We start from the raw sequence: 21983 nt of genomic DNA on the forward strand, positions 1-21983 counted from the left end.
TCCCACAGCCAGTGAATGGCAGAGTAGGGACTCAAATCCAGGTATCTGGTTCCCAAACTTATGGTCTTCCTACCTTGCTATCCTGCCTTTCCAGATGGAGACCTGACATGAATGGCCCCTTTTCTAAGAGGAAGCAGAGGAGCCAGACCCATTGGTTGAGGTTTATTGGAGAGATTTTGGTTCTATGCCTCTTGACTGGCAAGAAACATGAAAGTGTAGTTGGTAGTTATAAGTAGTCAGTAGTTACAAGTTAGTATTAAACCCAATCCAAACTGACTTAAATGCTAAGAGATGTAGTTGTTTGTGTAACTGGCTAGTTCAGAAAGAGTTCTGGCTGCAGGTCAGCTTTGAGTAGGGCTCCAGCTCCATTTGTCTGCAGGTCTTCTGGCTCTGCTCTCCTCTGGGTGTGCTTCTTTCCTCCTCAGTCTCGCCTTCCTCATGGCCACAAAGTGGTGTCCACAGCACCGGGTCTCACATCTGTATGTTCCATCACTCAGAGCAAGAGAGAGCGTCAAGGTCCCAGATACTGCCATGCGCTCATTGGCTTAGGCTGGATCTTCGTGAGATGGATGAGATTGTGCTGACTGGGGTCAACCCCAGCCAGGCCTCAAGGGTGCTATACCACGGGAAGGGGTTAAGTGTGGCTTTAGGGAAAGCAACCCAAGGTTGCTGGGGGCAATCAGTGCACAAGGCACACAAGACCCACATCCAGAATTGTCATAGTAGCAGGCCTGACAGGCCCAATGAGGGCTGTTGCCAAGACAGAGAGCCCCGCCTGAGGGTCAGAAGAGCTGCTGAAAAGCACAAGATGAGCCATGGGGCAGGAAGTCAGGATCCACCATCCCTTTCTCCTCCACCACCTAGCCAAGGCCAAGCAAGGCTATGTTGTCCAGTGGCCTCCAAATCAGAAAGATCTGGATTAAAATGTTTGGTTCTTTGTATGATTTCGGCAAAGCAGCTTCTACACTCTGAAGCAGTTCTCTCCTCTAGAAAATATGAATATCAATGCCTGCTTCAGAGGTCATCGTGGGAATTAAATTAGTCCATGTCGGAAATGCTCCTAGGAGGGTCCCTGGCACCCAGTAGTTGCTCAATAAATGGTTGACAGATACAAGACTGGTTCCCAATGGAGTGTCCTCCATGGGCTATGGTTTTGAGGAGTTTGAAGTACTCATTTCCCTCCTGGGATGGCTGTGTTTACTGTACGGCCCAAATTAGAGGCAAAATCTCTAAGGTCACCTCTGACTTCATAAACAGAGCCAGAGAGCAGGAGGAAATGCAATTCCAAATGCCCTCAGCTCGCCTATTTTAGCCCTTGTTGATGCAAACTCGAGCAGGCTCTCTCTGCAGCTTGTGGCTCCTGGAAACGGGACCCAGCATGAGTCAGGGATGGGAGTGGATTTGACTTGTCCTTTTGGCGTCTCCTCAGCCTGTGGAGCCCAGGCCTTTTGGAGCATCTTTGGGGCTGACGCAGCGGAGGTTCCGGGCACACGCAGCCACTCCCGCCAGGAGGCTGCCATGCCCCACATTCCCGAGGACGAGGAGCCCCCCGGAGAGCCACAGGCAGCCCAGAGCCCTGCCAGCCAAGTAAGTGCCCCCTCCCTGCCTGCAACCAGCCTGGCCTGGGCCACGCCAAGCACCCTGGGCTGAGGCCACGGGATTTGCCAACAGCCTGAATAGGCTACCATGGGCCTGGGGAAGGTGTGTGGCTTCCACACTGAGGAATAAATACCCAAAGGGTGTTTGAATTGACCAAGATCCCCGCATGCCCTGAGAGTGGAACTTCCTAGGCTGTATGTCTGATTGAGGCCTCGTGGGAAGTCACACCGCCCCCCTGGGATGGAGAGAGACTTGGAGGAAAACTATCAGTACAGAGGGCTTCATCATGTCGGGGTCAAGGGCATCAGCACAAGGTCACTTAAAGTGAATCCACTTAGAATGAAGATCAGGGAGTTCCCGTTGTGGTGCAGCAGAAACAAATCTGACTAGGAACCATGAGGTTGCGGGTTCGATCCCTGGCCTCGCTCAGTGGGTTAAGGATCCAGCATTGCTGTGATCTGTGGTGTAGGTTGCAGACTTGGCTCGGATCCCACGTTGCCGTGGCTGTGGTGTAGGCCGGCAGCTATAGCTCTGATTGGATCCCTAGCCTGGGAACCTCCATATGCCACAGGGAGATTTTATTTTTCTAAAAAAGGAGGTGATGAAAGTAAATGAATTTAAAGGGTCTCATTGAGGATGTATTGTACAAATGAAATTGGGTAGACAAGTTATTTTTAGCCATTCATATCACAAAATATAGCTTATGTGCTTATTTTTAGAATGAACAAAGAATTCATCAAGTGGTTGATTTGGGTGTGGGTACTTTTTTTTATGCTAACAAAAAGACCTGTTCACATGATATCATAACCTTCACATTTTGCCATGTAGCACCTTCATTAAGAAATTGTTTAATGTTTAAGGGCTTTGTTCATTTTCCAAAGGACCTCTTTCAGTCTCTCCATATTCAAATCATTCCCTCATGAAGAACCTGTCTTGCCCATCATCCTTGTAATTTTTTTTTTGTCTTTTGTCTTTTTAGGGCCATACCCACGGCATATGGAGGTTCCCAGGCTAGGGGTTGAATTGGAGCTATAGCTGCCAGCCTATACCACAGCCACAGCCACTCAGGATCTGAGCCATGTCTGTGACCTACACCACAGCTCACGGCAACACAGGATCCTTAACCCACTGAGCAAGGCCAGGGATCAAACCCGCATCCTCATGGATACTAGTCAGGCTCGATAACCACTGAGCCATGATGGGAACTCCCTCCTCGTAATTTTGTCTTCATTTATTAACTGATCAGCTCCATCTGCTCCTCTTTGGTTGAAAACCTTGTCCATGAAAGTCTCAGACATGGTTTTCCAAACTTCATGACCTTTGCACTTATATCATCCTGTTGTATCTGATAGTTCTCCCAACTGCTCTGAGCCAGAGGGACAGACGCTTCTTAAGCGAAGGAAGGTTGTTTGAGTGAGCATAAATTTGACAAGTGGGCAGATTCCTAGTGAACAGTTTCAAGTTATGATGACATTTGTTTTCTTACACATCATAACCGTGGGAATGAAGATAATAAATACTTAGAAAAGAATGGCCTCTTGGATCTCCACATCCCAGGCTCGTGGGATTGAGATGTTGCAGAACTTGGCAGCCTTGAGAGCCCTTGAATTTCTAAATGACAGTGAGCCAAGCCCCCAGACACCAGCTCAGGGATTTATTTATTGAGCCCCCCTCCCAGGAACGTCCTGGGCCACAGTGGGTGCTGCTTGCCAGTTGCTTTCAGTGGCTCTGGGTTATTCCTCTGCTCCTCCATGGTGACATCTAGTCTTCCCCAAGCTGTGTGCTCTGCCAATGCCCCTTTCCTGCTGCTACTCCTCGCCACGTATGGACAGTTCCCCAAAGAGTTGCCGACAGTTGACTGCAATGTTTAACCAACAGAAAATTTGCTAATCTACCGGAAGCTTGGAGATTGAAGAAGGGAAGGACTGGAGTTCCCGTCGTGGTGCAGCGGAAACAAATCTGACTAGGAACCATGAGGTTGCGGGTTCCATCCCTGGCCTCACTCATGAGTTAAGGATCTGGCATTGCCATGAACTGTGGTGTAGGTTGCCGACGAAGCTTGGATCTGGCCTTGCTATGGCTGTGGCGTAGGCCGGTGGCTACACCTCCAATTCGACCCCTAGCCTGAGAACCTCCATATGCCATGGATGCAGCCCTAAATAGACAAAAAGACAATGAATAAATAAATAAAATAAAGAAGGGAAGGAGAGCACAGAGCACAGCACTCCCATCTGGATTCCAATGTCACGGCTCCCATCCTCAGGTCACAACTTTCCCAGGTTCTGTCCCTGTAGCATCTATACCCCCGAGCCCTGGACCACCTCTGGCTATGGCCAACCTTGATCCCCTCTGCTTTACTCACAGTGATAGAGCCTGTAAGCAAGATTCTGATGCAAAATCTGGCTCCTGAATCTTGGGCAATGACCCCAAACACCTGCCATGCCCCTGCTCAAGAAGAAGAAGAATACAAGTGTTACTAAGAAATAAATAAGTGAAAGATGGGCAAAGATATAACTCACCCTCCGGAGTTCCCGTCGTGGTACAGAGGAAACGAATCCAACTAGGAACCATGAGGTTGTGGGTTCAATCCCTGGCCTTGCTCAGTGGGTTAAGGATCCGGCATTGATGTGAGCTGTGGTGTAGTTCGCAGACTTGGCTCAGATTTGGCATTGCTGTGGCTGTGGTGGAGGCCGGTGGCTACAGCTCCGATTTGACCCCTAGCCTGGAAACTTCCATATGCCACAGGGAGATTTTATTTCTAAAAAAGAAGATGATGAAAGTAAATTAATTTAGGGAGTGGCCCTTAAAAAAAGGACAAAAAAAAATAAAACCAAAAAGTGTAACTTGCCCTCTGTGAAGAGATCCTTTTACACTGGGTTCAGTTCTTCTTGGTTCCAAACCTCTCCAGTTTCAAGACCCTTCAAACCTTCTCTTCAAGAGGCACAGAGCTAGACAGCACAAAAACCTGCTGGCCCTTTCAACCATCAGGGCTTGAAACTACACCTAGGTGTAACTTCACTGGGTCAGAGGTGAGGGTGAGTTTCCAGGGGCAGCTAAGCAGGGGGAGGACCCTAGAAGCTCACAGCCGAGGGTCAGAGAACCCGAGTTGAACAGCAGAAACACCAGATTCCAGAGCCCTGCAAGCTTACTCTCCCTGTGTCCTTGAGCCAGAACCTGGCTTCTTTAACATGAGGGGATGGACCCCCATGGTCTCTGAAAGTCCTTCAAATGCTCATGAGAAGGCAAGACAATAAAGAGACTGTCTGCGGGCCCTGAGAGCCTTTGCATCACCAGAGTCCAGCAGGAGAAGGACCCAGGAGAAATTCAGGAGAGTGGAAGCCAGGATGCCCAGGTCCTATAAAGGGAAGCCCATTAGCACAGGATTTAAGAACGTGGACTCTAGGGTCAGACCAAGCTGAGCTCAAGGCACAGCTCCTCCACATACTGGCCAAGAGACCTGAGGTTGAATCTCTTAACTTTCCTGTGCTTCTGGTTCCTCCTCTCCTCCCAGAGCAAGTATGAGCCACTGCCTCCTGGACTTTTCTCAACCCAGTCCTTGAGGAGCTCCCTTGGCCTGAGGGACCATGGAACTGGGGCAGGTTAGACCCTAGACGGAAGGCCACAATAGACTCAGCATCCCTTTGTTCTCTGCCCTGACAGACAGGCACTGGGCCTTCCAGAGTTCCCCAGTTCTCCACTGTGCATCCATCAGCATCATCAGGGATAAGCCCCGCCCTCTATTGTACTCATCAGACATCCCACATTGGGCTTCTCAGGCAGCCACGGCCTCAGGGGAGGGTCAGGCCTTGGGAGCTGGGCTGGAGCCTCCAGGGGCTAAAGCTAGAGTCCCTGGGAGCCACAGAGGCCAGGGAAGCAGGGCTGGCCAGGAGGACGGAGCTGGAACTCTGGGTGCCGTGTGAAATCCCACTTTGTGAAGCAGGCAAAGAACAGAGCATCCTTCTGACTTTACAGCTCCCCTGGGCCCAGCTCTACTTCTTATTCCTCAGGCCCCAGCCCCCATTTCCCATCACTGACACGAGCACTCGCGGAGCCTTCTCACACAAAAGCACAAAAGCTGCAGGCCTAGATCCTGTTTTTCTTTCTGCTCATGCATACACACACGCTCATACACACAGACTCTATAAAGAGACTTTCATTTCATGCACACACACAGACCCACACAGACCCACTCACGCAGACAGACACACCCTTTAGGACTCTAATCAGAAAGTGTAATCAAAACCCACCAAGAAATAAGGCTTCCTGGCAATGCGCTCTGAGAGGCTGACTCCTGAGCCATGTTTGCTGGGTTGGCCCTTGAACAAGGAAGGGGCTCAAAGGAATGAGCGTCTCGCTGAGATTCTGGCAGGAAGAGAAGCAGTCAGGACACAAGCCTGGGACCTTAGGGAACCACAGAATGACAGATTGTCCAAGTTAGAAGGGATCTGAGGTCACATAGAAGCCCCTTCCTCCAAAGGGCAGGCAAAATTCTGCATAGTGTGAGCCCCCGGGCACCTGGGAACTTGTTAACCCCAGATTCCTCCAGCCTAAGGCCCTGGAACCAGATCCCCTGGGGTGGGTCTGGGAATGCGTGGGAGGAGTTCCATGCCCAGGACCTCCCCCCTCCCCGCCCCCATCCCTGCCTGTGATTGGCAGCTCTGCTTCCTGGCCAAGCGGGAGCCTGCCTCCCCCTGACTCTCCCTCCATGCTGCCCTCCCAACAGCCTGTCCTGGGGGAAGACCCACCGATGCAGGAAGGCAGTTACTGCATCTTGCCAGAGCCTCTTTGCCTCCAGTTTTTCCAGGCTTTGCTGCCATGACAGTTTTCACAGCTTCCTCCAAACCCTGCCCTGGCCACATAGCAGCCTGTCTCTGCCTTGCTGTGGGGCACCAGACCCAGCCTCGGGGTCCCTGGAGGCAGTGTGACCAGGACATGAGCTCTTTACAGGCCTGTGGCCAGCAGCCATCTCAGAAACTCCACTCCCTGGGACAGTATGACCTCCTCAGAGGGGCCGGATAAACCTGAAGGTGTGAAGACATTCATAGTAGCTCGAAGAGCCCAATTTTCACTGGTGTTCGCTTCTACCTGGACAACCTCCTTCCTCCTCTGAGGGTTTCTGGAAGCCCTCAGAGGCAGGTCAGTGTGAGCTCATAAGTGGACCTCTATCTTTCAGATCATCTGCGCCAGCATCCTTCTGCTCCCTGGTCAGGGGTCTGCTCCCTGACCACCCCCTCACCCCGATCTCCATTATCCACAAAGCCACTAATAACAGCCAACCTCGTGCTGCCAGGTACTATTCTATCAACACTTCCAAGCCACCTTATGAGGTAGGTATCCTCATCCCCATTTCACAGCTGAGCACACTGAGGCACAGAGAAGTTAAGCACCTTCCTCCAAGGCCACACAGCTTGTAAGTGACAGGCCCAGGATTTGAACTCAGGCAGCCCAGCCCCAGAGCCTGTAGTCTTAGTCTCTGCCCTGCACTGAGCACTATAGGCTTTGGCTCTGGGGCCCTCTGTGAGAAGGTGCCCAAACCAAAGGGACAAGAGGTCTCTGCTCCCAAAGCTACTGGTCTGAGAGGGCCGACTGGGACCCTGCAGAAATCACTGCCACGTAAACCCCAAAGCACCACAGCTTGCAGCCCTGGGTCTCACCAGATGCCTTATTCCTGCCGTTCTCTCAGGTGTGCAAGCCCATGGGACCAGGGGATGAAGCTCCATGTCACAGATCCTCCCAAGGACCCAAGCTGTCTGTGCCCCATCCTGTGCAATCCCCTTCCTCATTCTCCTTCAGCTGATGATGAAATAGACTTGGAGGCACATTGACCCCTAGAAACCCAAGCCACCACGCTGTTCCTGCTTGAGGCTACACACACTCGTAACTCTCACTCCAGGCCTCCCAGACCACCTAAGTAGTACCACGCTTTCCGATCCTCTAGACAGAAATTGATGCTTAACCCTCATATTTAGCAGCGTCTGTGTGACAAGATCACATCAGTGCTCATCTCCCCCGTGGGATCTTGGCTCCCATCCCAACCCCTATCCCCAATGGCTAGTTAACTAAAAATGAGGTTAGAGTGTGCTCTGTTGAAGCAGCCCCCTGCAGGTAGCTCCAACAGCAAGTGATCTGCTTATGGAGCCTCTAGAAGCTCTGACCCTGGAGCTGTGGGTGTCCCACCTCTTTAAGCCCAGAACTGGAGAGCACGGTAGCTGCCACTGTAAAACCAATCGGGAGCTCTCTCCCTGCTTGGGTCAGCGTAGGAAGAGACCCATCCAGGCTGTCCTCCTTGGTTGTCCTTTTAGATGAGAATATTTCTGGAGTTCCCATTGTGGCTCAGCAGACTAAGGACCCAAGGTCGTCTTTGTGAGGATATGGGTGTGTGCCTCACTCAGCGGGTTAAGGATCCGGTGTTGCTGCAAGTTGCAGCATAGGTGGCAGATGTGGTTTGGATCCAGCATTGCTGTGGCTGTGGTGTAGGCCAGCAGCTACAGCTCCAATTTGACCCCTAGCCTGGGAACTTCCAAATGTTGCAGGTGCAGGCGGCTCTTAAAGAAAAAGAAAAAGAAAAGAGAAGAGTTCCAAGCGGGGTTTCCCAAACAGCTAGAGAGTTTGGGAAGCTTCTGTTTCAAAGGAACAGGAGATGTAAGCTGTGTGGCAGAGAGGAAGGAGCCTGGGCTTCACACCCCTGAGTGCGACCCCAGGTAAGCTATTCACTGGGCCTTCGTTTCTTCATCTATAAGCCCAGTGTTACAGTAATGGCTGCTAACAAAACAGCTAACTTTTTTTTTTGTCTTGTGTCTTTTTAGGGTCATGCCTGTGGCATATGGAGGTTCCCAGGCTAGGGGTCCAATCGGAGCTGTAGCTGCCAGCCTATGCCACAGCCAGAGCAACACAGGATCCAAGCCGCATCTGTGATCTATACCACAGCTCATGGCAACGCTGGATCCTTAACCCACTGAGCAAGGCCAGGGATCAAACCCACAACCTCGTGGTTCCTAGTCAGATTTGTTTCCTCTGTGCCACAACAGGAACTCCAAAACAGCTGACCTTTAAGGTACCATTACCATGTTCCAGGCACCATGCTAGGTTTGGTGCCTATGTTTTCCCATTTGACCTACCCTGCAAGGCAGGTCCTATTGGTCTTCCATTTACAGGTGGAGAATTTAAGCACAGAAAATAAATGTGCACTAGGTAACACAGTGAAGTGGTTAGATTGAAAGAGCCTGGGTTCAAACCCAGGCAGCTTGGCTTTATTATCAGGATCCTATGTATACACGGTCTAAGCCGCGTCCTCAGCTCACAGTAGAAGCTCAGTCCCCAATACAGCACACAAGGGTTTATAAAAAGCTTTCACAGGGATCATTGCAATTGGTGCCGTAACACCCCCATGAGGACAGGGAACCTGGAGGTTCAGAGCCCAGGAGGTACTGTATCCAGATGCAAGGAAAGAAACATATGGGGCTCCTTCTGTGTTCTAGGCTACATTGTCTCAGATGACCTTCCTAATGCCCTGTAGATTAGCAATGACTATACCCATTTTATAGATTAAGAAACCAAAATTTGGGGAGGTTAAGCCAATTGTCCCAAGTCGCAAGATAGGGAAGTAACAAGGCCTGGATTCCACTGCTTTATGACTCTAAGCTGAAGAAACAGGCCTAGAATTCTTGTTTTTCTTCTTTCTAGTTCAAAAGTACCTCCATTGTACCGCAGTGGAGTTTGAACTCACAGGAAAATGATGACCGTTCCCTTACATGTGGTCAGTAATACATAATAATCATAATATGGGGTTGAATTGAATTTGAATAGAATCAATAAATATGGGGTTGAATCGAGTTTACTCAATAAGCATCTATTGAATTCATTCAACAAGTGTTCATTGAGCACCAACCAAGGCCTCCCTCTCAGGGAGTTTACGTTCTTGTGGGTTTACAGTTGAATGACAGGTTCTTTCTCCTCTGATTGGCTTGCATGACTTTCTCTGATAAGGAACCAGAGTAGCTGTGTTCTGTACTCTCCCCAGGAATATCTAGAGCCTTTTTTGGTTTGTTTATTTTTAAACTTTAACAAATTTTTTTCCATTATAGCTGATTTACAGTGTGCAGCACGGCAAGGTGACCCAGTCACACATACATGTACACATTCTATTTTCCCCCATTATCATGCTCCATCACAAGTGACCAGACAGTTCCCAGGGCTATACAGCAGGATCCCACTGCTTATCCATTCCAAAGGCTATAATTTGCATCTATTAACCCCAAATCCCCAGTCCTTCTCACTCCCTCCCCCTCCCCCTTGGCAACGACAAGTCTGTTCTCGATGTCCCTGATTTTCTTTTCTGTGGAAAGGTTCATTTATGCCCTATATTAGAATATGGATGGAACTAGAGACTCTCATACTAAGTGAAGTAAATCAGAAAGAGAAAGATAAATACCATAAGATTTCACTCATATCCAGAATATCTAGAGCTTAACAACACGCTTTACTGTGTAAACTGGGTCACCAGCTGTACTCTCTAGTTCACTTCCCCTTGGTTGGTCAGGGCTTGTCTTCACTGGCCAGTGAACTGGGGTCAAGTCTACACCTCTGTGGAAGCTGCCTGGAGAAAAGTGTGCCCTTCAGTGGGGGAGGAGGGTTTAGGGCTCAGTCAGTCTTCTGTCAGGAATCAGATGAAGACAAACTAGATAATACATGTAAAATACTTGGAACCTGGTGAGGACTTTGCAAAGAGGGGAGACTCCCTCCCTTCCCAGTGAGAGCCCTCAGACCATGCTTCCTATGTGGCAGGTACCTCTCTAAGCACTTTACACCTTGTAACCCCGCAACAACTCCAGGAAGATGGTATGATTATTATCCCGTTTTACAGATGAGAAAACTGAGGCAAGGAAGTATACTCTAATCACTAGACTCCAGGCAGCACCTGAATACTCCCCTTAAGGATTTTGAATTCATCCTCATCTCACCCCATCCTTTGCAAGAATAGCCCCCATTCAGATATTCAGTGAACTATCTTCCCATAACTTATCAGGAAAGCCTTAGGATCTGAAGTACGAGATGCTGGAGACATCTCTTGGGCACCTGCTATGGGGTCTCATCCCCTCAAGGTAGATATTATCTCTATTTTATCGAAGAAGAAACAGAGTCTCTGGGAGGTTGGGTCATTGCTGAAGGTTACATGGTTGGGTCAGGGTTGAGTGGAGATTCTAAGCCATTTCTGCTGGGGTGTTCCTGCCACTTTTGCCGCCTTCCTATTGTGAGCAATGGAGTAGCTTGTAGCTTGTTTTTTGTTTCTTTTGAGTCCCCTGTCAGACTGCATGCCAGCTACTTAGGGTCAGGGGCTATGTCTTTCATGTGTGTATCTTCCAACCCACAGCATAGGCTCTAGCATGTGGTAGGAGCTTAGGGAGAGATGGATAGATGGATGGATGCATGGATGGTTGTGTGATAGGTTGGGTGGATAATTGGCTGTATGGATGCTTAAATGCCTGTGCTTAAGCGGGGAGGAGAGGATAGAAGATGATGATAGATAAATGGCCAGCTGGCTAAGTGTATCCTCCACCCACCCCAGATTGAGTCCAACAGACACAGTGTGTACTCTCACACTCCTGCAGTTGCTGTGTGATGAAGTGTGATGAAGACGGCAGGATAATCTGGGGGTGGTTGGTCCCCAACTGCTGGCAGTAGAGTGGACAATGGCAGGAAAGAGAGTCCACCAGAGGCAGGGCAGGCCATGTGTGCCTAGGGAGAGCCACACAGCAGCACTGGGGAGCCAGGAACTGGTCCTCAGTGCCTGGCAGGGAGGAACCCCAGGTCCAGCCAAGCTCAGGGGAGTCACTTCCACTCTCTCCCATGCTCTTTGGACTCGCTGCTGGGATAGTCATTTTCTTGCCAGTCCCCAGAGAGTCCTTTAGTCTGTCATGAGAGCGCTAAGTCCTCTTTGCAGCCAGACCGCCCCCCGCCCAACCCCCGCTACAAAGGCAGTCCCTGTTTGCCCTCCAGGCTGTGGGAGAGGGACCTGGGGATACAGCAACAGTGCCAACCCTCCAATACCACCCTCACCATCATCATTATTATTACTGTTATTATTATTATCATGATTGTGTTGTTTCATCTAACCCTTAAAGCAAGCCTGGAAAATGAGCATTATTAGCACTACATGGTGTTTGAGAATATGAAACTCAGAGACATTTAGCAACTCGCCCAAGGTCACCCAGGTGAGATTCTAGTCTAGACCTCCCCGCTTGGCCGCCTGGCATGGCCTTCCTGCACAGCCCTCTCCCAGGCCATCTGCCAAGCCCCAAGGGCAGGAGCTAAACTCCCGTCTCCTGACTCCCGGCTGGACTGGAGCTGCGGCTGGGCTGTTGCTCAGCGCTTCCTGGCCAGACCCGGTCATGTGACATTGGGGAAAGGAAGCCCATATTCCCGTCTGTGACACTGGCCTATATTTATCCCTGCACCCAGGCAGCTAGGAAACTGTTGTGCATTCCTGGGAATTTATGAGCGAAATAAACATTTAAATGTTTCTATAAGGTTTATTTAAGGCGGACAAAATGTGACCCCTGGCTTATTATAGGGACAGTTTGCCGGGAGATGGCCTGCCCTCCCCTCACCACCACCCCCCGCCACTCCCAGTGCTTGGCTGACTCCAGGGAAGGAAAATGGATCCTTGGGGAGGCTGGACCCCTGGCAGGGTCAGAGCAGTGCCCTTGCTGTCTTTCTTGCAGCTGTGTGTTCAGCCTGGAGGGCTTCCTGGAGGAGAGGGCTTGTGAAGGAGGGTGCAGCTTGGAAGAATCAGAGAGGAATGTCAAGAGGCCTGCAGGGCACCAGGAACCAGGGGAGGTGAGACCCAAGACCTCGTGACAACTCTTACGGGCAGCGTGTGCAGTGGGTAGGCCAATGGGTCTGAGTTTTATTTATTTATTTATTTTTGGTCTTTTTAGGGCCACACCCATGGCACATGGAAGTTTCCAGGCTAGGGGTCGAATCAGAGCTGAAGCCTCTGGCCTACACCACAGCCACAGCAACGCCAGATCCGAGCCATGTCTGTGACCTACACCACAGCTCATGGCAACACTGGATTCTCAACCCACTGAGTGAGGCCTGGAATTGAACCTGCGTCCTCATGGATACTGGTCAGGTTCATTACTGCTGAACCATGATGGGAACTCCCAGGCCTGGTGTTTAAGCCCTTTTCCTATTTACCAGTTGTGCAGCCCTGGACAAGTCTGGGGTTTTTTTGTTGGTGGTGGTGGTAAAGTGGAGATTGAATGGGAAAAGACGGGAGAGAGAAGAAATGAGTTAAACTTCTACTCCATACGCAGGGCTTTTGCTCTCACCTTCTCGCTTCCTCTGCAGGGCTCTCTGAGGTCAGGAGGTACCATCTCTCCGTTATACATGGGTGGCCCAAGGTTCATTCGAGGAGTTGCTGGGAGGATTATGAGAAAAGACAGCAGAAACACCTGGGCCAGGCCCCTCACGCAGTAGGTCCGAGCCAATGTCACTCCCCCTTACCCACGTTCGTTTCTGGGCTTCTGTGTGTAAAAACTATCTCTACCTGGTCTGAGAAGCAGATGGGGAGAGAGGGAGTGGATCCAGGGGAAATGAAGGTGGTCCCGCAGGTAGGCTTCCTTGGGGCTCACTGATAAACGTGGGCTTGTGTGGCTGGATGCCCCCATGAAGATCCGCTGTGGCTTCGTGACCAGAAGAGCGAGGCCCTCCCAGTTTAACTCCAAAGGTTGTTCAACTCAAAACTAAAAACAACCCCCTCAAAAGTAATTGCAAAGTCATTAATTTAGCCCCAAAGTTGCCAATAACTGAATATAATATCTGACACTCACTGAGCATTTATTTACAAGCTGCCAAGGGCCCTTCCATGAGCTTTCCATCTAGAGCTGCCAGATTACAAATGAAAACACAGTTATATCTGGAGTTCCCATCATGCCTCGGCAGTAATGAATCTGACTAGTATCCATGAGGATGTGGGTTTGATTCCAGGCCTTGCTCAGTGGGTTGAGGATCAGATGTTGCTGTGAGCTGTGGTGTAGGTCACAGGTGTGGCTTGAATCTGGCGTTGCTGTGGCTGTGGTGTAGGCCAGTGGTTATAGCTCCGATCCGACCCCTAGCCTGGGAATCTCCATGTGCGGTGGGTGCAGCTCTAAAAACAAAGACAAAATACAGTTATATCTGCGCAATGTTTGGGACATACTTATACTAAAAAATTATGTGTGGTTTATTTGAAGCTCAAATATACCTGGGTATCCTGTGTTTATCTGGAAATACTACTTCTATATCAATCTGTTGAATTCTTAGAACTACTCTGTGAGATGGTTATTTCACAGAGGAAGTAAGCAAGGCACAGAGAGGTAAGGTCACTTGCCCAAGGTCACACAGCTATTAAGTGAAAAGCTATATTGTGAATTAATGTGGCTCTAGAGTCTGAGGCCCTTGAAGTCCCAAAGTCAGTCACTTGCCTGGCAGACTCTGTTTGAATGCAGTGGCCGCCGGTGTTCTTAAGGCCCGGCCTTCTGTTTTTGCAGTTCAGAATGGGAGCAGAAGTATTTATACTGCTTTAAAATCTGGCTGAGGGGAGTTCTCATCGTGACTCAGTGGTTAACACATCCAACTAGGAACCATGAGGTTGCGTATTTGATCCCTGGCCTCGTCCAGTAGGTTAAGGATCTGGCACTGCCATGAGCTGTGGTATAGGTCACAGATGTGGCTCAGATCCTGTGTTGCTGTGGCTGTGGTGTAGGCCAGCAGCTACAACTCCGATCCGAGCCCTAGCTGGGAACCTCCATATGCCATGGGTGCAGCCCTAAAAAGCAAAAAATAAATAAATAATAAAATAAAACCTGGCCAAATTCAGCCCACAGGGCCCCTGGAATCTTCCCACACCCCAGTGCCTGTTAAAGCGAAACACAGCCAGTGCAAGACTGAATATTCCCCATGAAGACAGCTTTGCAGAAAATTAGATGTTGCCCAGAGCTTTCTGTGAGCTGATTAGGGAGAGGACAATTTGATTTTATTGCCGTATACTTTGTACACATTGGAAGGCGAGAGTGAGGACATGCCAGGATATTTCAACAGGGGATTAGAAGATTTCTCCCCACTTGCTCCAGGCCTCCTGTTTTTTCAAGCAGTTTTAAACTGTGTGTGTCCATGGTTATATGCTTGGCACTGTGCCATCCCTGGCTTGTTTCTGCCTGTCTGTGTGGGCACCTCTGCTCCAACCTTCCTCTGAGTGAGGGTGCCTGCGGCCCCATGCATGACAGTCATCTCGGGAGAGCTTTGCTGACAGTGGCCTTTTGCCAGGAGGCAGGGAAACGTCTACCAGAAAGCAGCTCCCCCAATGCCTTGCAGAGGGTTTACCCCACAGTGTCAACACTGAGCGTATCAGGCCCAGGAGCTACCTGGGATGGGAGGGGATGGGGAAGAGGGTACTTTCACTCCCTCCCCCATCCCATTGCGCTATATCACACAGAGCATATCCTAATGTGATCTGAAGCATTGCAGAGTCCCACCTAGTTCAATTTTGTCTGCCTGGGCACTAGCATAAACCATAGCGGGCAATAGGTATTCAATAAGAGTTTGCTGGGTGAATGGGTAAAATAAAGCCTAATAATGTGCGCATGTTTGCAGACTGGCCCTTCTCTTAGACTCTAGGACTTTTGAAGAGTTTGCTGTCAATCATAAAAAGAAAGGTTAGGATATTCTGCACAATAAAGAATTGGATGGAGCTGGAGGAGTCAGCTGAGGAGGGAGGGAAGGAGGGAGGGAGGGAGAGAGAGGAGATGAGGGGGATAAGCAAGAGAGGAGTCAAAGGGGAGAGGAGAGGTGAGGGTGGGTGTTAAGGCTGGTTGCCCTTCTGTGTCCTCTGAGGTGAGAGTGAAGCAGGGAGCTCTCTGTATGTTGGTTCTTCTTCTTCTGCCTCTGCTGCCTCTTCTTCCTCTTCCTCTTCTTCTTCTCCTTCTCCTCTTTTTCCTTCTCCTCTTTCTCCTTCTCCTCTTTCTCCTTCTTCTTCTCCTCTTTCTCCTTCTCCTCCTCCTTCTCCCCTCTTCGTTCTTCCTTCTCCTTCTTTCTCCTTCTCCTCCATCTTCTTCTTTTTTGTCTTTTTTGGGCCATACCTGCTGCATATGGATCCCAGACTAGGGGTCAAATGGGAGCTACAGCTGCTGGCCTACACCACAGCCACAGCAACGTGGGATCCAAGCCGTGTCTGTGACCTACACCTCAGCTTGCGGCAATACCAGATCCTTAACCCACTGAACAAGGCCGCGGATTGAACCCACATTCTCATGGATACTGATTGAGTTCATTATCACTGGGCCACAAAGGGAGCTCTGAATACGTTTGTTTTTCTTCTGCCGAGTAATTCTTTAAGGCAGCCTTTCTCAGATCCTGGACCAGAGGGATCACAGCTTTATTAGCTTTCATATCAAAGAATTTAACTTCAGAGTCAAATCATATATGGTTAGAAGGAGCATGTATTTCTCATTATCTGCTAGGGATGTTTAATTGAGCAAACTGTTCCCCCATTTTTACACTATCGTGTTTTTATATCATATATTTTATTGTTGGTAACTTCAGATTGCTTTGGGAAATAAGTAGTGTGTCAACAAAAATCAATCCATAAATGGACTGTAGTCTATGTACTTGGCAGCCAGAATGTAGGGAACTCTTGGAAATGGGCATAGAGTATAACTCTAGCATCATCACCACAGTTGTATTTCTGGAACACATCATGGAGAAATTAATGTTTGGCCCCTCCTGCCTCCTTACATAGACTGAGCTTATTTGCACCAGTGCATGCTGGGAATTTGTAAAGTGGCCCCCACTCAGGGAGGGCAGGAGCCATATGATATAACAAATATGAAAATGATATTGTAGCCAAAGTGCATTTCTTCTCGTTCACCAGAGGATTTACCCAAGAAAGAAATTCTCTAAATATGACAAACTTGGAAAGGGTAATTTTCAGAGCTTAAATTTTCACTGTTGAGGCAAACTCCAGCCAGGGAAGGAACTTCACACATACTGTAAGCACAGTCGGTGTTTTGATCGGCATTTCCATGGTAACAGTCACCCATGAGGCCGTATGGCAAGAAGCCCCATCCAGAGGTCATGGAAGTTATATGTTCACAAATCTCAGAGATTTCTTGTACAGCAGAGGGCCCAGAGGAAACAAGACCGTATTGGGTACCCCAAATTTGCTAAGGGGGTAGATCTTGCAAGTGTTCTTATCATCATCATCATCATCATAACAATGATAACATTAATACTAAGTAAGAAGGCAGGAGGAAACTTTTGGAAGTGACAGATGGGTTTACAGAGTGTGGTGAGAGTTTCCCAGTACATATATATATCTAAACTCATCAAGTTATTTCTGTGAAATATATTTTGGAGTTCCTCAGTGGAAAAGAATCTGACTAGGATCCATGGGGACACAGGTTTGATCCATGGCCTTGCTCAGTGGGTTAAGGATCTGGCATTGCTGTGAGCTGTGGTGTAGGTCACAGACTTGGCTTGGGATCTAGCATTGCTGAGGCTGTGGTGTAGGCTGGCAGCTACAGCTCTGGTTCGACTCCTAGCCTGGGAACCTCCATATGCCATGGGTGCAGCCTTAAAAAAGACAAACAATTTAAAAAAAATTAAAAATTAAATAAATAAAAAAAATATATATATAGCTTTTCACATATCAAACATACCTTAATAAAGTGGTTTGAATAACAAAAATAATATGGGTGGAGGAGACTTTAGGCACAAACCTATGCTCCACAAAACCAAGGCAGGCTAAGAATCATGGGTCACAGGGCAGTAAATCAGATGCCTTTGGGGCCAGAGAGGAAGCTTAAATGAGTGAAGCAGGCCAGCAGAAGCTGACTCCCACCAAACGTTACTCTGCAGAACTATGGACCCAAGATTGCTTGACCTCTTGCTTTTTCAGGAAAAGCAGAAAATTCACGCTTTTATGGGAATTCTTCCACTTAAGAAATATTGGTAATTGGAGTTCCCATCATGGCGCAGTAGAAACAAATCCTGCTAGGAACCATGAGGTTGCGGGTTCGATCCCTGGCCTTCCTCAGTGGGTTAGGGATCTGGCATTGCCATGAGCTGTGGTCTAAGTCTTAGACATGGCTCAGATCTGGCATTGCTGAGGCTGTGGTGTAGCCAGCAGCTACAGCTCCAATTTGACCCCTAGACTGGGAACCTCCATATGCCATGGGTGGGCCCTAAAAAGACAAAAGACAAAAAAAATTGGGAACTAACATGAAAACTTATAAACACAACTCACAGCAAACAAGCCCCACCCCCACCCCAATTTCTAACTCGCTCCTTTTAGCTCAGAGACTAGGCTTCAGAGGATGCTGTTTCTCTGAGATCCAAGAGGCCACATCAGCAAGAAGCCCTTTTGGTGATGTGGAGGGAAGCCTTTGGAAAAACTTCAGCCCTTCCTGCTCCACACAATAGAACATCCCCCCACTCCTTCCTCCTCACTGACTCTCCCATTTAGCTTGACCTGACCCAGCTCCTTCCTTCATTTGCCACTTTGACACACTGCTTCCTTTTCTTGACCTCAGCATCTCCCCTGAGATGCTGTTCCGCTGTGTGTCCTCAGGCCCCACCCCACAACCCAACTGACCCCTGATTCCTTCCTGGCCCCTAGGAAGTCCCCAGCCCCTGTACTGCCTGCTGGCCTCCCACCAGGGGAGCCTGGTGGACAAAAAGGTGGAGAGAATTGCTGTTCATTTGAGTGATAACCATGATGAATGGGTATTTGTAGACCATGTGACACTTATCAAAGGGCATACGTGTTCCTTATTTTATTTGCACAAACTTTTTTTTTAAATGATTTTTTCCCATTATATTTGGCTTACAGTGTTCTGTCAATTTCTACTGTACAGCAAAGTGGCATAGTCACACATACATATATACATCCTTTTCCTCATGTTATCCTCCATCATATTCCATTATAAGTACTAAATGTAGTTCCCTGTGCTATACAGTAGGATCTCATTACTTATCCACTTCAAATGCAATAGTTTGCATCTATTAACCCCAGACTTCCAGTCTGTCCCACTCCCTCCCCCTCCCCCTTGGCAACCACACATCTGTTCTCCAAGTCCATGAGTTTCTTTTCTGTGGAAAGGTTCATTTGTGCCATATATTAGATCCAAGATACAAGTGATACTATATTTGTCTTTCTGTTTCTGACTTACTTTACTTAGTATGAGGGTCTCTAGTTCCACCCATGTTGCTGCAAATGGCATTATTTTGTTCTTTTTTATGGCTGAGTAGTATTCTACTGTGTGTATATACATCTTCTTAATCCATTCATTTGTCAATGGACATTTAGGTTGTTTCCATGTCTTAGCTGTTGTGAATAGTATTTTATTTGAACTAACTTCTTCTGAGACAGCAGGTCTTTGACTATTTATTTTTGGAGTTGTGGGAACTGGGGCACAATGCAATAAGAGGACAGAGCAAGTAACTAGCTCATCACCAGCCCAGCAAAGCAGAACTATCCAGAGAAGGAGTGATTGCATTTTGGGAAAATCCCTGAGCAACTCTTCGGAGAGGAGTCCTTGACAGAAGGATGTATAGACATGTTCTTGGAGGGAATGGAGCTCTGGGGTCATGAGGTCAGGTTGGCCAGTTCTGGTTCCAGCCACAAGCATCATGCTAACTCCCTGTCAATCTACCTTGGCCAACTGTGGGTGTCCAACTGGAGAGTGACACAGATCCAGTTTACTAAGGAGCTCCTCGATACTCCTATGAGGTGGGGGGGGGGTGCTTTAATAATAGGGCTTCTTCTAGCATCTCAACCAGTGGGAATTATGAGGATCCATGGATGGATCTGCTGTCAACATTTCTATGTTTTCGCTTTGGGCAGTCAAGTTATTCCCAAGTCTAATCCTCAATGTCCCCCATCTCCCAAACCACTAAAACCAAAGTCACTGGAGTACCACCTAAGGTCCTTCAAAAGCTGGCTCAATCCCTTATTCTGGTTTCATATTTTGCCCCTAAACTATGTTCCCAGACCCAGTTATAACATGTTTATGTGTGGAAGCTTCCCCACACCAACAAGCAATTCTTGGGTACCAGAAGGTTGTCTGAGAATTCAACTCAATTCTGACACTTTCTACCAGGGATAGAATCAGATCCACAGGTAAAGAGGTCAGTCCCACAAGGCTTTCCTCTATTTCAGATGCCACTTGCAAGCCCAGGTTGTTACCTGTGCTTCTGATCAACTGGCTAAAAGCAGAGTTTCCACATTCCTCTCTTTGAGTTTGTTTAGTTTGCTAGAATGGCTCACAGAACTCAAGGAAAACCCTCTTACTCACTAGATTACTGATTCTTTACAAAGAATATTAAAGGACGGATATGAATCAACAATTGGATGAAGAGATACCTGGGGCAAGATCCCAAATAAAGAAGCATCTGTTCTTGTGGAGCTTGAGACCTGATATGGTGGCACGTAGAAGTGTTCTGGTTCCCCAGTGCTCTCCCAGCCCCTTCCTTTCAGGTTTTTATGGAGTCTTCATTACATAGGCATGATTGATGAACTCACTAGCCATTGGTGATTCAACTCTTTCTCCAGCCCTTCTCCCCTCCTCTCAAGACGTGGGACTAAAAGTTCCAACTCTCTATTCAGGATTTGTTCCCCTGGCAACCAGTGCCCATCCTTAGGTTTTTTCCCAAAAGTCACCTTGTAGACATAAACCCAGTTATGGTGGAAAGGGGCTTGTTATGAACAACAAGACACCCATTTCACCTTGATGTCTCTGAAACATTTTCAGGAACCAAGGACAAATATTACAAAAAGTTGTTAATGCTTTTATCGCTCAGGAAATTCCAAGAGCTTTGGGAGCCAGGAACTATGGATAAAGACCAAATATATATGAGGAATATATTTTGGTCATCTGAATGACCAAATATATACCTTTCTTTCTTTTTTTGCTTTTTAGGGCCGCAGCCATGGCATATGGAGGTTCCCAGGCTAGGGGTCCAATTGGAGCTACAGCTGCTGGCCTAGACCACAGCCCCAGCAACATCAGATCCAAGCTGCATCTGTGACCTACACCACAGCTCATGGAAAAGCCAGATCCTTAACCCACTAGCGAGGCCTGGGATCAAACCCACAATCTCATGGTTTCTAGTCAAATTCGTTTCTGCTGCACCACGACGGGAACTTATAAGTCATAATATCGCAGTCCCCTATCCCTGGGTCCTCCTATCTCACATACTCCATAGTCCATGCTCCAGCTGCACTGATGAATCCCTGATGGCCAGGTATGCCTTTTGTTATTACTCTTAACTCTGCCAAAACCTCTCCCTTAAAGGCTCGAAAACTCCTATTTAAACAGCTCAAATGTCCCTTTCTTTGGAGGGTCTTCTCCAACTCTCCTCATGAAGGAATTTCCTTTCCTTTAACCTTTCACAGGAGGTGGTCCACCCCTTATCACCTTACACTTATTATAAGTTTTAATTACTTCTCTGTATCCCTTGCTTGACTGTGAGCTCTTGAGGGTCTTTGTATCTCAAGCTGTTCCTGGCACATAATGGATAACTAAAATGTGCTTATTGAATGAAAGAGAAAAGTAATCTAATGGTACTTAAACCATTTCTTGAAAAAAGCTAGGTGCTTTCTCCACATTATTTGTAATCCTCACGTCAACCATGTTAAGTTAGATTTTATGATCATAAGACACAGAGGGGTTAAATAACTGGCCCAGGGACACACAACTGGTAGATGACGAGCAGAAATTTGAGTGCAGGTCTGTGATTCTTCGAATAGGCAATGCTGCTTCCTCCTCCTCCTTCCCAGCCAAAGGCCCTGCCCAAACCTCCCTCCCCTGTACACAGGGCTTCTGAGCACCCCCTTTCCTCCCATCACTACAGCTACTTCCAACAGAAAGGCCCAGAATACAGGGAACTGGTGTTCCCTGGCTAGGTTCAGAGACCCTTCCCCAGCTCATCTGGCCTTATGTTTAAGGCCAAGGGAGGAAAGAAATGCAAATAAAAATGGGAAGATCTTGTTTCACTAGAAGGTGTGGGATTTATGAAGTCCAGGCAGAATCATATAGTACTCACTTAACAACAGGGAATGATGTGAAAAGGAGAGAGGACCTCCTCCCTGTCTTGCAAGAAGCTGATACCTGCCTATCAAGGGCTCAAGAACATAGTTCAGCCTGGCTCTGTGAGGGCAACCCCCAGGCCATGGCTTCGGGGGCCCAGGACAGATAAAAGCATCTAATGCCCAGGGGCTCCAGAAGGATGAGACCTCTAGGGAAAGTGGCCATGGGAACCCACTACTCTCAAGCATCAGGAGGCTGCCCCAATAGTGGGAGGTGGTGCAACAAGCTCGGGAACAAGGGGAGACCGACCTTTGT

General features: G+C 48.3%; 1 protein-coding gene across 13 annotated transcripts in view; it reads left to right on the forward strand.

The window, feature by feature from the left end:
• Positions 1 to 21983, forward strand: part of IRAG1 (inositol 1,4,5-triphosphate receptor associated 1) — a 145934-nt gene that overhangs the window by 49670 nt on the left and 74281 nt on the right. For 5 of the 13 annotated variants that reach the window (XM_047776283.1, XM_047776284.1, XM_047776285.1 and 2 more), the window contains exon 2: positions 1430 to 1587. The exons of 3 other annotated variants lie outside the window; for them this stretch is intronic. In XM_047776283.1, the coding sequence (XP_047632239.1) occupies positions 1430 to 1587 (158 nt within the window). Of the gene's footprint in view, positions 1 to 1429; positions 1588 to 6772; positions 6927 to 12320; positions 12436 to 12951; positions 13081 to 21983 lie in introns of those variants that run through there. 5 more of the 13 variants (XM_047776289.1, XM_047776290.1, XM_047776287.1 and 2 more) reach the window with 5 other exon arrangements.

Source organism: Phacochoerus africanus, chromosome 4 (genome assembly GCF_016906955.1).
Source record: "Phacochoerus africanus isolate WHEZ1 chromosome 4, ROS_Pafr_v1, whole genome shotgun sequence".
NCBI classification, from domain to species: domain Eukaryota; kingdom Metazoa; phylum Chordata; class Mammalia; order Artiodactyla; family Suidae; genus Phacochoerus; species Phacochoerus africanus.